This window comes from Cupressus sempervirens, chromosome 11 (assembly GCF_028749045.1).
Source record: "Cupressus sempervirens isolate cs-2001-9-10 chromosome 11, ASM2874904v1, whole genome shotgun sequence".
Classification (NCBI taxonomy): Eukaryota; Viridiplantae; Streptophyta; class Pinopsida; order Cupressales; family Cupressaceae; genus Cupressus; species Cupressus sempervirens.
The window spans coordinates 835,289,432-835,302,370 of NC_143128.1; the positions used below are offsets into that span (position 1 = coordinate 835,289,432).

The 12,939-nt window shown below is 33.8% G+C and overlaps 1 protein-coding gene across 1 annotated transcript; it reads left to right on the forward strand.

The window, feature by feature from the left end:
- The first annotated feature begins 1,217 nt into the window (after window positions 1-1,217).
- On the forward strand, window positions 1,218-3,062 carry LOC149532154 (purple acid phosphatase 22-like). Its single transcript, XM_089810520.1, has 5 exons — window positions 1,218-1,372; window positions 1,482-1,776; window positions 1,871-2,439; window positions 2,549-2,637; window positions 2,738-3,062. The coding sequence occupies exons 1-5, from the start codon at window positions 1,301-1,303 to the stop codon at window positions 2,985-2,987; spliced, it is 1,275 nt and encodes a 424-aa protein (XP_089666646.1). The 5' UTR covers window positions 1,218-1,300; the 3' UTR covers window positions 2,988-3,062.
- The last annotated feature ends 9,877 nt before the right edge of the window (window positions 3,063-12,939 follow it).

Below are 12,939 nucleotides of genomic sequence, written 5' to 3' on the forward strand. Positions count from 1 at the left end.
AAGGTTATACATTAGATCAAAACCTTGAACCCGTTGTATCATAGTAAAAGAATAAGAATAACATGTAATACGTGTTGGTGCCCTTCAAGGTTGGGCTGTTGTTTGATCAAATTAGCGCAACAATTCGTCTCAAACCAACATTTTTCCTTAATTCCAAAAAATCAAGGAGCAAAGCTTTCCCACGCAGTCTGCCTTGAAATGGTGGGAAAGGAAGACATGGCATCTACCTCAGATTTTTTATAGGCAGTGATGGAGCCAAAAATAAATCCCGGTTCTACAATTTTTAATTTTTTTTTCTACTTATATTTATTGCAAGGGATTTGGCACTTTGCATGCCAGCGTTTATTGTAGGCTTCTTTGAGATTTTGAAAAGCTTTTCTGCATGTTCTGGACCATAAATTTGTGGCAAATTTTGGGTACTTCGGATTTTGGAAAGTTAAAAGACATTAAAAATCCCCACGGTAATCCTGAAGGCGATGACAAGAAGCTGTAAAGATTGGCATACAGTTGTTTTTCGTGGCAGTAGGGAAACAACATAACTCAAATCCTACCGTTATTTTCATGGCAGCAATATGAAAAAAAATATGAATTTATCATACTATACAGAGCTTTGCAAACTAATTTCAAGCAAAACAAATGGACAGACAAACTTTGGCAATAGAGTGCCAGATTTTAATTTTCAGATTTTCCACTCACAAAAATCAGAATATAGCCCAGGAAATTACCGTCCGACCAATCAGAAAATAGTTATTAGCAAAGAATAATTAATTTTTTAAATCGAGCATTAAAAAAGTTTACAATATAACATCGATTTGTTCGGCATAAATTAATTGAGTAATAGATTAGGCCTCCCATCACATGGGTGGGAAGTGCAAGGCCAGCGACGTAACGACACATTTGTAATCTGCTACTTCAACGTATGTTTTGAATTCCCACCGTCCTTCCACCAAACTATACATATTTTTGTTTGAATTAAGATTGAAGTTGGCAAATGTGCTCCCAGACTTATTAAACACATTTCCTCTTATCTCTCGAAATGTGTAGGTTCCTCCAATTTCAAACCTCATATTATACGTAACTAGCTGCTTCTCACGTCAGCCGTGCGTCCATCTTGTGAAAAGTCCACGGTGAAGCTCCAAACATACGTGACTATGAGATTCCGTGAAGCAATGGCCTTCCATTGCGTATCGAATAGAGCCGATTACAACCCGTTCTTCAAGTAAAGAATCATCCCTTACATCATATTGACACTGCAGATCAACTTTGGCTGGCCTTAATCGCCAAAATTCATAAGTAATTAATGGGTGCTCTAAAGTTGTTCTGTATTTCCCTTTTTGCGATCGCATCTGTTGCAGACAAGAACCCACAGCAGGTAATTAACCTGCACACTCTATTTTCTGTTTCTTTCTTCCTGATTATATGTGATGTTGAACGGATTTCAAGAAAGGATTTGATTGGAATTGTGAGATTTAATGGCGCAGGTTCACATATCTATTGTAGGAAGTGACCACGTGAGAGTGTCATGGATTACGGAGGACACAAACGTGCCCTCTCTGGTAGAGTACGGAACATCGGCTACAGGGGAATATGATTTTTCTGCCAATGGTGAGAGCACGTCATACAGCTATTTGCTCTACCAATCAGACGCCATTCACAATGTTGTCATTGGACCGCTCGATGCAGACACGGTGTATTATTACCGATGTGGAGGATACGGGCCTCAGTACAATCTCAAAACCCCTCCCTCAAACTTCCCTCTTGTTTTTGCAATCGTGGGTAAGATCCTTATTGTAAACTCATTTGGTATACATGTATTCAACTTCAAGTTGGGTAGGGATAATATAAATGTGTTGGTCTTTCGTTGTTAAAGGTGACCTCGGGCGAACAAAATGGACAAAATCAACATTGCAACGCATTAAAGAGATGAAACACGATGTTTTTGTTTTGCCCGGAGACTTGTCCTACGCAGACAGGTTGCAGTCTCTGTGGGACTCATTCGGGAAGATGGTAGAGCCCTTGGCGAGCAGCAGGCCATGGATGGTGACACAAGGAAACCATGAGGTGGAGAGGATTCCACTTGTTATGAAAGAAGCATTCAGAGCTTACAATGCGAGGTGGAGAATGGCGTATGAAGAGAGCGGGTCGAGTTCGAATCTGTTCTACTCGTTCCAAGTGGGAGGAGTGCATGTCATAATGCTGGGCAGCTACACGGGGTTTGACGAGGAGTCGGAGCAGTACAAATGGGTGGAGGAGGACGTTGGGAGGATCGATAGAAGGAGAACGCCGTGGGTGATAGCGGCGATGCATGTGCCGTGGTACAGCACCAACAAAGCTCACCAGGGGGAGGGGGAAAAGATGAGAAAAGCCATGGAAGGACTTCTTTATGCTGCCCACGTCGACATTGTCTTTGTGGGTCACGTACACGCCTACGAACGCTTTGTGAGTACTCCTCCATTTCAGTCCAATCTACTTTCCTTCCTTGCTTGTTTGATTTATCGTTTTTGTTTTACGGTTTACCTACTTGAGCTTTGTTTGTTGTTTTCTTTAGAGTCGAGTGTATGACAAGAAGGTGGATGCGTGTGGACCCATTCACATTACTGTAGGTGGTGGAGGCACCAGCGAAGGCCTTTCTTTGAAGTAATCTCAGAAACTTTTAATTGGATTCCTTATACTGAATTACTGAGCTCGCTCGTTTTTTGAGTATTTGATTTGTGTGGATGTTTCTTTTTTGGCATAGGTTTAAGGATCCGAAATCTGAGTTGAGTGAGTATAGAGAAGCGAGCTACGGGCATGGAGAGCTTCGGATGTACAATGCAACGCATGCACGTTGGTCGTGGCATCGCAATGAAGGTGAGGAGTCGGTGGAAGTGGACCCAGTTTGGATTGAGTCCCTCTCGTCTTCCACACGCTGTGCGACCACCCATTCTCTGCACTTGGAAGAAACTGTGAATAATAGATTTCTTCAGGGACGATGTGATGCGTTGTAATTCTATAGATTTTTTATTTCCAATATAGTTTTGATCAAAATTCAAAAATTCGAAAATAAAATAGATTTTTCAGAATTTTTCAGCATTTGTTCTTTATGCTCTGCATGTTTTATAATTGAGAATTTTTAAAACATTGAGAAAAAATCACTGTAATTTTAGAAATTTGCAAAAAAAAAAGTTTTGACTTTTGATACATTCTGTCTACAAATAACAGGTGCCGTTTTTAACTAGAACTAGCAGTTCCAGCCATAGGAGAACATTGCTTAATCAATATTGATAAACTGTATGCTCGCTCAATTTTTTCATATTTGATTTCTTTTGAATTTTGAGCATTCAATTTTGATCAACTAAGATTATATAAGTTGTTTTTAAATTTTTTTTAAAAATTTCTTACACTCAAATGCAAAACAATTAAATATAAATTATGCTAAATATTTTAGCAGGCATGTATACATGTAATGAAAAGGGACCTTAGATTTTGAGAAAAATCATTTTAAAAAATCATTTTTTAGGATCTTGGGTTTTCTCAGTGTGCAAGATAATATATTGTAATCAATTAGTTGTAAAACAAAATATTTGTTAAATAAGGAAATAATAGAAGTGTATCACTTTTAATGAGTGTAAAGTAAATGCACATTTCTGAATTTGTTAATATGATAGCAATCATGGATGAACTTCTCTCTTTCTAATAATGTTTTCATTCTTGAATAGTGATTAAAAGAGAATGTAAAGTTATTTGAAGACCTTTGATGGTTTTGACTCTACAAGTTGTAAATGTGAGACCTTCTCTTTCAACTTTACCAATATAAGTTTTTTTTTTAATTTAGAGTTGATCCTTGTGATTTGTATATAGTGACAGGCCATGTCATTTATATTGGTCTTTGTGTATGATTGGTTGAAGGTATCAATTGTATTGGTATTAATTTTGGGCTTGTTTCGTCCATGGTGCAACATTATAGTTTTTCAAATGTTAAATATACTAGCAATTTTGGTGGTTTTACTCCTAAGGGATATGCATTATCTTTGACCTCTCCAAGATATCCATTCACAAGACCATCTTGGATCCCTAGATTTTTTGTAGCAAATTACACAGTGAGATCTTCTTAGTAACACACCATTATCAATAGAAACTAGTTTATGTTGTCCATCTACTTTAAGAGTGAATGAAATAGCTACATTAGTTATAGTGCAACATTTTTTATTATGCATAATGTTATTAACTCATTTGTAACAAATAAATACATCAAAATCTTCTTTTTCAATCATTGTTAGTTATTTTTTTAAATAATTCCCATCATACTTTATTGGTTATGCATTATACATATTTTGTAATGTGTTGGATAACAAATTCACCCCTCTTATTAAATTAATCTATGACTTTATCCCTTATAGTAAGTACAAATAATTAGCAACAACTAGATAAACCACGAACAATTTCCCTCTAAGTTTTTTAGAAGGTACAACTCCCTTAAGTTGATTATTAATAAATAAAATTAAACTAAATCATTTCCATATAATTTTGACCAAAAAGTAAAAGGACTCCAACTAATAACAATTCCATCAATAATATTATGAACATGCAAAGAGTGTGATGGGTGTGAGAGGTAGAGGGAGAGGGAGTGACGTGAAGGTTCGAAACCTAGGGTTTCTTACTACTGCAAGGGTGTTGTAGGGGTGCCCCAAAATGGTGGGAAGAGGATAAAAAGATAATGGGGATGGTGATGGGAGATTTTATTTCTCTAAAGTGGGGGTTTTCTCTTGTCCATGTCTAGATTCATTTTTCTTGGACTTGGATATGTTTTCTCTGGCTGATGTGCTTGAGCTTTTTGTGAGGAGTTTGGTGCCTTTTTCCCATTTGGCTCAAGTAATCTTGGGGTTCAGATCTTGGTGGCTTATTGAGTTTTTTAGTGATTGGGGGGTTTATGTTGTTAGCCCTTCTACTACTCGTATCTGGCCTCTATGAAGTCACTAGTTGTGTTTGTGGGATGATTGGAAATATACATAATGTGAGCTATATATTTCGCTTACAATTTTGTGTGGCTATATTTTTGTCTTGACAGTGTTGGACATTCTTTCCTCTGGTCCTTACTGTTTGGGCCTGTTCTTCCCTTTGACTTTGGTTGTGGGGGGATGTCTTGGCTAGGGGTTGTCTATAGACAATGTGGAGTGATATGGTGTGGGGTTTATGGCATGATCCCTTTGTTGGGTGCTATGCAATCCAAACTCCTTGGTAGCTTTTGGTGTTGGCATGGGCAAATGCCTATGGACATTATTGGTGTTTAAACCTAGATCTCTGCCCATGGTTTAATCTTGACCACGGGTAATTCTTATTTGCACAAGATTGTGGTGAAATTTGGAAGGTTCTTAATCATTCTTCAATAAGAAATTCTCAAGGTATGCTTTGTTCCACTTCTATGGTTGGGTCTAAGCAGTACCCTTCTCTTTGGAGGGTCATCATGTCCAAGTCTTTGGGTGACTCTTTTATTGCTTGGGATAAATAAATATAAAAGCCAAAAAAGGGATTTTCTTCCTCTGTTGTTGGCACGTATCACATTGGTATTTATTTACTGATATGGATTAGGGGGAAACAGTGTTGTGTTTTTGTTTGGATGATTATCTATGTGACTATTATGGGAAGGATTGGGAGCATCCTAGTTTTTTGGACTATTTCTATGTGTATAAATAGCTCTCTTGGGCTAAGTTTGATGGGACTAGTTGTCTTGCTATTACCCCCATTTCATTGGTGGGTAAGGTCCAATGTGCTTGAGTATCATGATGACTCTATGTTTTAGTTGGTGTGATCTAGAAGAGTATCCAAGTCATGAAAAGAAGCCCAAGTTTTTTATAAAGGATGTTGACTTGTTTGACTGGTGTTTTTGTGCCTTTGAGCCTTTCCTTTAGTCTTGGTTTCCCCCTTTACAAGGTATTTTGTTCCTTCTTCATAAGGCTTTGTTATGCCTCTTATTTATAATAAATATGTGTTGACTCGAGTGGTGGACTTGGAGTTTTTTGTTTGCTTCCTCCGTGATGTTTTTGATGAAGGGAATGTCTCCTATAGAGGCAGAGTTCTTGCTTGTGATTTTGGTGTTAGAGGTGATCCATATTGAAGGGGGAAGTAGTTGGGCTACCACCTGTAATAGTGTTGATGTCTAGAAATTTCATTTCCTCAACATTGGTTTTGCAATCTATGATCCCCCTAATTCTATTAAGGTGGACCCCTTCACTATTGAGATGGTAAGGGAGTATGCAGTGGGGTAGAAGATCTTTTGGATTGCTGATCCAAACTAGTGGTCTTGTTGGCTTTGGACCTTTGGTGATCATGGTGAAAGAAGCATAGGTTATCTGTTGCATGGGTTTTGTTATTGAACCTTTTGAGGATGAGTTTGGCTCCCCCTTTATGTTTCTTTTCTTCTTATAACTAGATGTTTGTTGTTAGTTTTAAAGGGCTCACTTAGTTCTTTTGTTCTTTTTTATATATTAAAGAATGTAACTAGTGTGGGGGCTTGTCCCATGATTATTTGTAACAATGCAGACTATGGTTAGTTTTTTTTTTCCGCATTCAAACCTTTTTTAATAGAGGTAGACCTAAGTTTCTATCATTAATAACTTGCACTAGGTGATATTAATGTTTTCTTTCAATGTCTAGTGTCTGCTATTTGTACCATAGGCCAACATCCTCTTGATTCATTTCTTTCTCCAAAATAATTCCATCAATATGCAATGAGCATGATATATTTATCTTCTTGATTTAATTTTTGAAAGGACTCACAAATCCTTCACATCAAAGTCACACAACTTCTAAAATGGTTTCAATAAATCATAGACAAGTATGTAGAATATATGAATCAATGTAATAGTTCAACACAATGATTCCAATTGATTGGAATAAAAATTTCAAAGAAACATGATTCTAAGTTCTCCAAATGCACAGGGATATCATCTAAAATATCATCCACTTTCCATTCAAAGATTTAAAGTTTCTTTGGAAAATATAAAAATAGAGGATGTAAAGAATATTGTTACTATCTTCTAGAAAGGGATCAAAATCTTGTGTTGATCTTATGATTAGTCATATATAGTTTTTACATATGCTGAGTTAAAAACTCATAGGATTTGAAATTAACCCATTTTTTCTTAAACACCAATTTCTAAAACTATATAGCCCCTTCACCCCGCCCTCCGTCCCCCGAACCCACCCACCTTAACTATCTATCAAAAACTACCCTCATAAAATATGTTATGCAATTAAATGATGGATATAGCAGATTGGTTATAGCTAGGCAATTTTTGTGATCTTGTGGACTTAATTTGTTGAACAAGAAAAGTCTGAGTTGTCTTCATTCTTTGTAGAGATGAATGAACTCCTAATTGTTTGGACATTTTGAATGTTGATGTGAGTCACTCATTTCCTTTAAACATCTTTATTTCACTTTATCTCTTTGATCTTCATCATATGTGCTAGTAAATTCCTAAACACACACACATCAAGGTGTCAATTTGTGTAAATTTTGAGACATCTTCAACTATCAATGATGTAGGATCATCTTGGGTGTAAGAGAAATCTTGCATCACCCAAAAATATTTTATTTTCAATCTTTTCTATTTTAATAAGGACTAGTAGATAAGGTGGTTACTATTTATGGGAACTTGCTATTTTTAGTAAGTTTCTCATACAATCTTGGAATGTTCTCATTTTCTACATGAAGGTTCATTTTGGAATTATAAGCCAACCATAAAATTCTCATTGCTCTAGCTTATGTATCAAAGAATTTATTGCAGATTTTCGATGGAAAATTTTGTAGAAAAATCTGCAAGCTCACTATTGGGGGCCTTAGAGTGCCTAGATGAGGTCTGAAAACTCAATGTAAGGGCACTTGTGCCATTCCAAGATTGTAAATCAAGAGCTAGTGTTTTCAAAAAGTGGTTATAATAGCCAATCAGAGAAACAGTTCGACAGTTATGGCCTTCAAAAGTTGGGCTACTAAAATTTCTAAAATAATTTGTCAAAGATGTAGTTAGCTGAGTCTATATGTATTTTTAGGGCCTATCAACCCTAGGTATTAAAGTTGAGCATCTTGAACCTTCCTAGGTGGCATAAAATGTCCTATTTAAGAAAGGCCCGAACATTGTCTAAGACAGCTCTAGTGGTAGTCACAGCTTAGTATTGCAAATTATTGTAATGAAGGTGCCCATGTAGGTTAGCATATTGTACTTGTGAATTATGTAATTTCACATTTATGGTACAAATAAGAAGTCCATTTTTTTCTCACATTCACTGTTGTTTCTTTGTTTCTATTTTGTGTTTATGGTATTAAGGGGAGCACCCTTCATCAAGTGGTATCAGAGCAAGGTTCTTGAGTGTGTCGATAGATCATCGACTATTAGGAAATTTGCACTAGGACTGTGGTTTGGGCTAAGCATGTAGATAGATCACTAATAGTGAGGTAATTTGCACTAGGGTTTCAGCAAAAGCACAAAAAATGCCTCCACAAAGAGAGCATAGTGGAAGAGTTGTAGGTATTACACCTGAGGGTTTTAGAGCCCTCTAAAGACAAATGCAAGCATTGGAAGAACAAATGCATAGGGGAATAAATCTTCTCATAAGAGATGAAAGTGAGGATGAGGACGAAGTAGAAGAAAATGTTGAAGCAGAGGCAGTTCTAAAACCATAAGAAGAAAGGTTCTTTAGGGCCATCTCCAAGGTTGGAAAAAGACCTAAGTTTGAAGTTCCCACATTTTTAGGAAATATTAACCCAAAGGAGCTAATAAATTGGTTCAATGAATTGGAGGAGTACTTTGAGTATGAAGATATTGAGGATCCCGATAGGGTCAAGTTTGCAAAGGCAAAACTGAAGGGACATGGAAAGATCTAGTGGCAAGAGGTTCAGTTGGAGAAAAATCAAAAAGGAAAGGACACAATCACAAGATGGGAATGGATGATAGGTAAACTGAAGTGGCAATTCATCCCTGTGGATTATGAGCTTGATCTGTTAAAGAAAATGTAAGGGTTGAAGCAAGTGAGAAAATCTATTCAATATTATACTGAAGAGTTCTATCGAGTTCTTATTGGAACTGGCCATGCAAAAGTTGATAAGGAGAAAGTCACATGTTACCTTAATGGGTGAAGGCTAAGTATTCAAGATGAGTTGATTCTAGTTTGAATGAATAGTATTGAGGAGGCATACCAGTTTTCCTTAAGAGTTGAAGAAAAATTGAACAAGAAGTTTGACAACAAGAATAGCAGAAGAGGTCACAGTGGAAGATCTAGTGGACAATCTTGTGGAGGCCATAATGATTATCATAAGAACAAGGATGAGGTTGAAGTAGCAATTAGAATTAGAGGGGAAATAATTCCAATTGTTTCCATGATCACAACAATAGAGATCAAAGAGGAAGAGGCAGAGGATAAGGATCTAGAAAAGGAGGCTTTTGTGGAAAATGTTTTCACTATAGAGAAGAAGGGCATAGAGTATTTGAATGTTCCTAGCACCAAGGAAGGATAGATCGATGAATAGAAGGCTAGGCCAGAGTTGCACATGTTGATGAAGAGGCTAGATCCTCACATTCTGAAGATTTTGAAAGAGGAGAAGTCCTAGTTAAGAGAAGAGTCCTACTAAGTGGTGAGAATGAAGTTGATCAAAGAAGGAGCTTGTTTTGCACAAGGTGCAAATGTGAAGATAAGTGTTGTGATGTGATCATTGATGGTGGAAGTACTAACAATTTGGTGTTAGAAATTGTAGTGCCTGCCCCTAGATCACATTTCTGTTATCATTGTCAAATTCTTTTAGGCTGATTTTATGCATTGATTAGTTTTAGAGATACTAGATTTACAATATTATGATATTATTTCATGTCTTGAATTACAAATATATCGGTTATGATTGTTTAGTTGATTTCATTCATGTGTTGTTAATGATATTTTGATGATCCTAGTTAGTAAATGTGGTTTCTTTCATAAAAATGTTAACATGATGTCTTTAATGATGATTATGTTGTATTGATAGAGATGCATTATTATATGTACGCATTTGATGTTAGACTTGTGATTTTTACAATACTTACCCCATACTTGCATGTGTATGGTGCGCGTATTTTATGTTATCTTTCTGTCTGACATGTTTGATGTGGTTAAGGGAGGGAGTCGTAGTCACCTGCTAGTCAGGATCTACACGATGAACCACTCCCTGCCATTGTCTGTTTAGTTTAGATATATTATATACATGTACATGCTCGTCTTTTATGCAAGATGCAGGTACCGGGCATCGACTTCCCTGAATTGCCAGGATGAGTGTGCCCTATTACAAATACTCAAATGGTGACAATGGGAAGATAATGATCAGGTCCAATCCTAGCCATAGCCTATAATACGTGTCCTACAAGGAGGACTCGTAACAGACTGTCTACCCTTTTTAAAACCCGTGAGTATTTTGTGCATATGTTGTTTTGTGAGTCTTTGATGAATTTTCTATTAATTAAGTCTAATTAAAAGATTAAATTAATGATTTAATTTAATGGAAAATTATTATGACATTTTAATATTTAATTATATTTAATTAATTGAGAAATTAATTAAATAAAAAGAACTGAATTTGAAGATAAAAGCTATAAGATTAAATTTAGAACATGATAATATTTATTTAATTTAATAATAATATATTTAGAGTTCATTTTTAAATAAATGCTAAATATTATTTTTATTTAAGTTAATAAATATTTATCAAATTAAACGTTCAAAAATAAATTAAAAAGTTAAAATATATTGAATTATGAATATGTTTTAAGTTCACATGAATGAGTTTAAAATATAGAAAATTAATTAAAAAGATAAAAGCATGTGAACTTGAATAAAGATATTTTAAAGTGCGCATGAGATTTAAAAGTTAATAAATTAATTTAAAAGTGAAGTCAACTTGAAAAGTTAAATAAAGTAATTTAATAATTCATTTGTCTTAATTAAAAGCAAATTAATTGTACATGAAAGAATTAATTAAATAAAATAATTATAATTTTAGAGTTGTGGAGACAGAAACCCTAAAAGGTAATTAGATTCTATATTAGGAGTTTTCGGGTCATTATTACACACACAGGTTTATGGAGAGTAACTCGAAGGATTTGGAAAGAAAAGAATTTTATGTGGCTTGAAAGATTTTGCTTGCGGTAGGAATTTGCATCTAGTTGTCAGAGGTTAGCATAAGATCCAGGTAGGATCTCGTGGCTTGACTGTATAGTGGTTTTCACTCTTCAAGTTTCTGTCTGCTTCGTGTCTTTTGCATGTGTTGTTTTTCTAGTATGCAATATTGTTCTTGTTTGAGAAATATCTGTACATGGCTTAGATGGATACTTCGTTGAGTTTATTTTAGAGGATTGTATTTGAATAAGAAATTAATTAAATACGAGAATCCATTGGATATTGAAATCAAGCTTGAGATTTAAAAGATAAACGTCCTCTTTCAATAGATTTTAAGAACGAAAATTAATTTCAGAAAAAATTTGAAATGAAAAAAAAATTTGAATGGTTAAAGTTAGTTTTTCTATCAGAGTAATTATATATATATATATATATATATATATATATATATAATTGTGAATTGATTAAACAGAATATCATAAATTTTAATAAAATAAAAATTATAAAGTTATAAAAACAATTGTTGAAATTTCATAAAATTCATATTTAAATTTAAATGAAATGAATAAAATAAAATAAAATTATAATAATAAATTTTTGGGGTCTGCACCCCACCTTTTTAATTGGGTCAGCGGCCTGCCATACCTGGAGATGGTGCGTGCGGCTTTAAAAGCTAGCAAGTGATTTAAAATCGCATGAAGATAAATTTGATTGCTTTATATAAAGTTTTTTTTTATATAAATCAATTTGTAAGTTTATATGTTATAAACTTATATAAAGTTTTATAAGTATAAGTTTCTTTTTATAAAGTTTTTCTTATAAATCGATTTGAATGTTATAAAGTTTTAATATAAGTTTTTTTCTTATTAATATATATAATGTTTAATATTAAATTTTAATTAGTATTTAATAAATACTTTTTATTATTCGTTATAATATTATATACTAATAATTTTAATATTATATTTATTAGATTATTGATTAATATTAATAAGTAATAATTAAATAATGTTATTATGAAGTTTTAATTATTTAATAATTAATGAATATTACTTATTAAATAATTATTAAGAGTTATAATTAAATATAGAAATTTAGATTATTAATGGAGCTGATTCGAAATTAATGTTAATCATAGTTATTGTTGAGATTATTAATGATTGGTAATATAGCTAATACTTGTATAATAATTAATTAATTTAATTAAAATTAGAATAATTGAATTTAATTAATAATTAATATTGTTAAGAAAGATATAGAGTGATTTCGTTATTATCATTAATAAAATTGATTTTTAATAATGTAGTATTATTTAAATATCAATTTTTTTTTTTTTTAATGATTTAAATCAATGGTTACCCTTGATTAATTTGAAAAAAAAAATACTTAAATCAAATAGGGGTAGTTGCGTAATTATTTAAATATAGAATTGGCTTGATTGTAAGGGTTAATTGTAAAACCTATTACTTGAAACATACATTGAACACAAAACTAAAACTTTTGTCTTTAAAATCAAACCCAAAACTATGAAAATTGTATTGTTTTGTGTGTATTGTCTATGCTTTTGGATTTTGGAGTCGATTAGGTGTTGACCAGCCTAGGATGTACACCAAAGATTTTGTGAGGTTTCTTTGATACCATTTATGTGGCTGGATGTCGTGATGTATTTTGTGATTCATATTGGAGATTATATTTATGAGGTTTATCTTATGGAGCATTTATGTGTACTTGGATGGGAGAACCATCTTATTATCAGGTTGCCTGTTAAGGAACCGAGTTTGATCTTTATGGGTGTTGTGGTATGGGACACAACTATGGATTTAT

Coding starts and splice junctions, on each gene's coding strand:
- LOC149532154 (XM_089810520.1), top strand. CDS start 1,301: ATGGGTGCTCTAAAGTTGTTCTGTATTTCCCTTTTTGCGATCGCATCT. Junction 2,440..2,548: donor TACACGCCTACGAACGCTTT/GTGAGTACTCCT, acceptor TGTTTTCTTTAG/AGTCGAGTGTATGACAAGAA. Junction 2,638..2,737: donor AGCGAAGGCCTTTCTTTGAA/GTAATCTCAGAA, acceptor TTTTTGGCATAG/GTTTAAGGATCCGAAATCTG.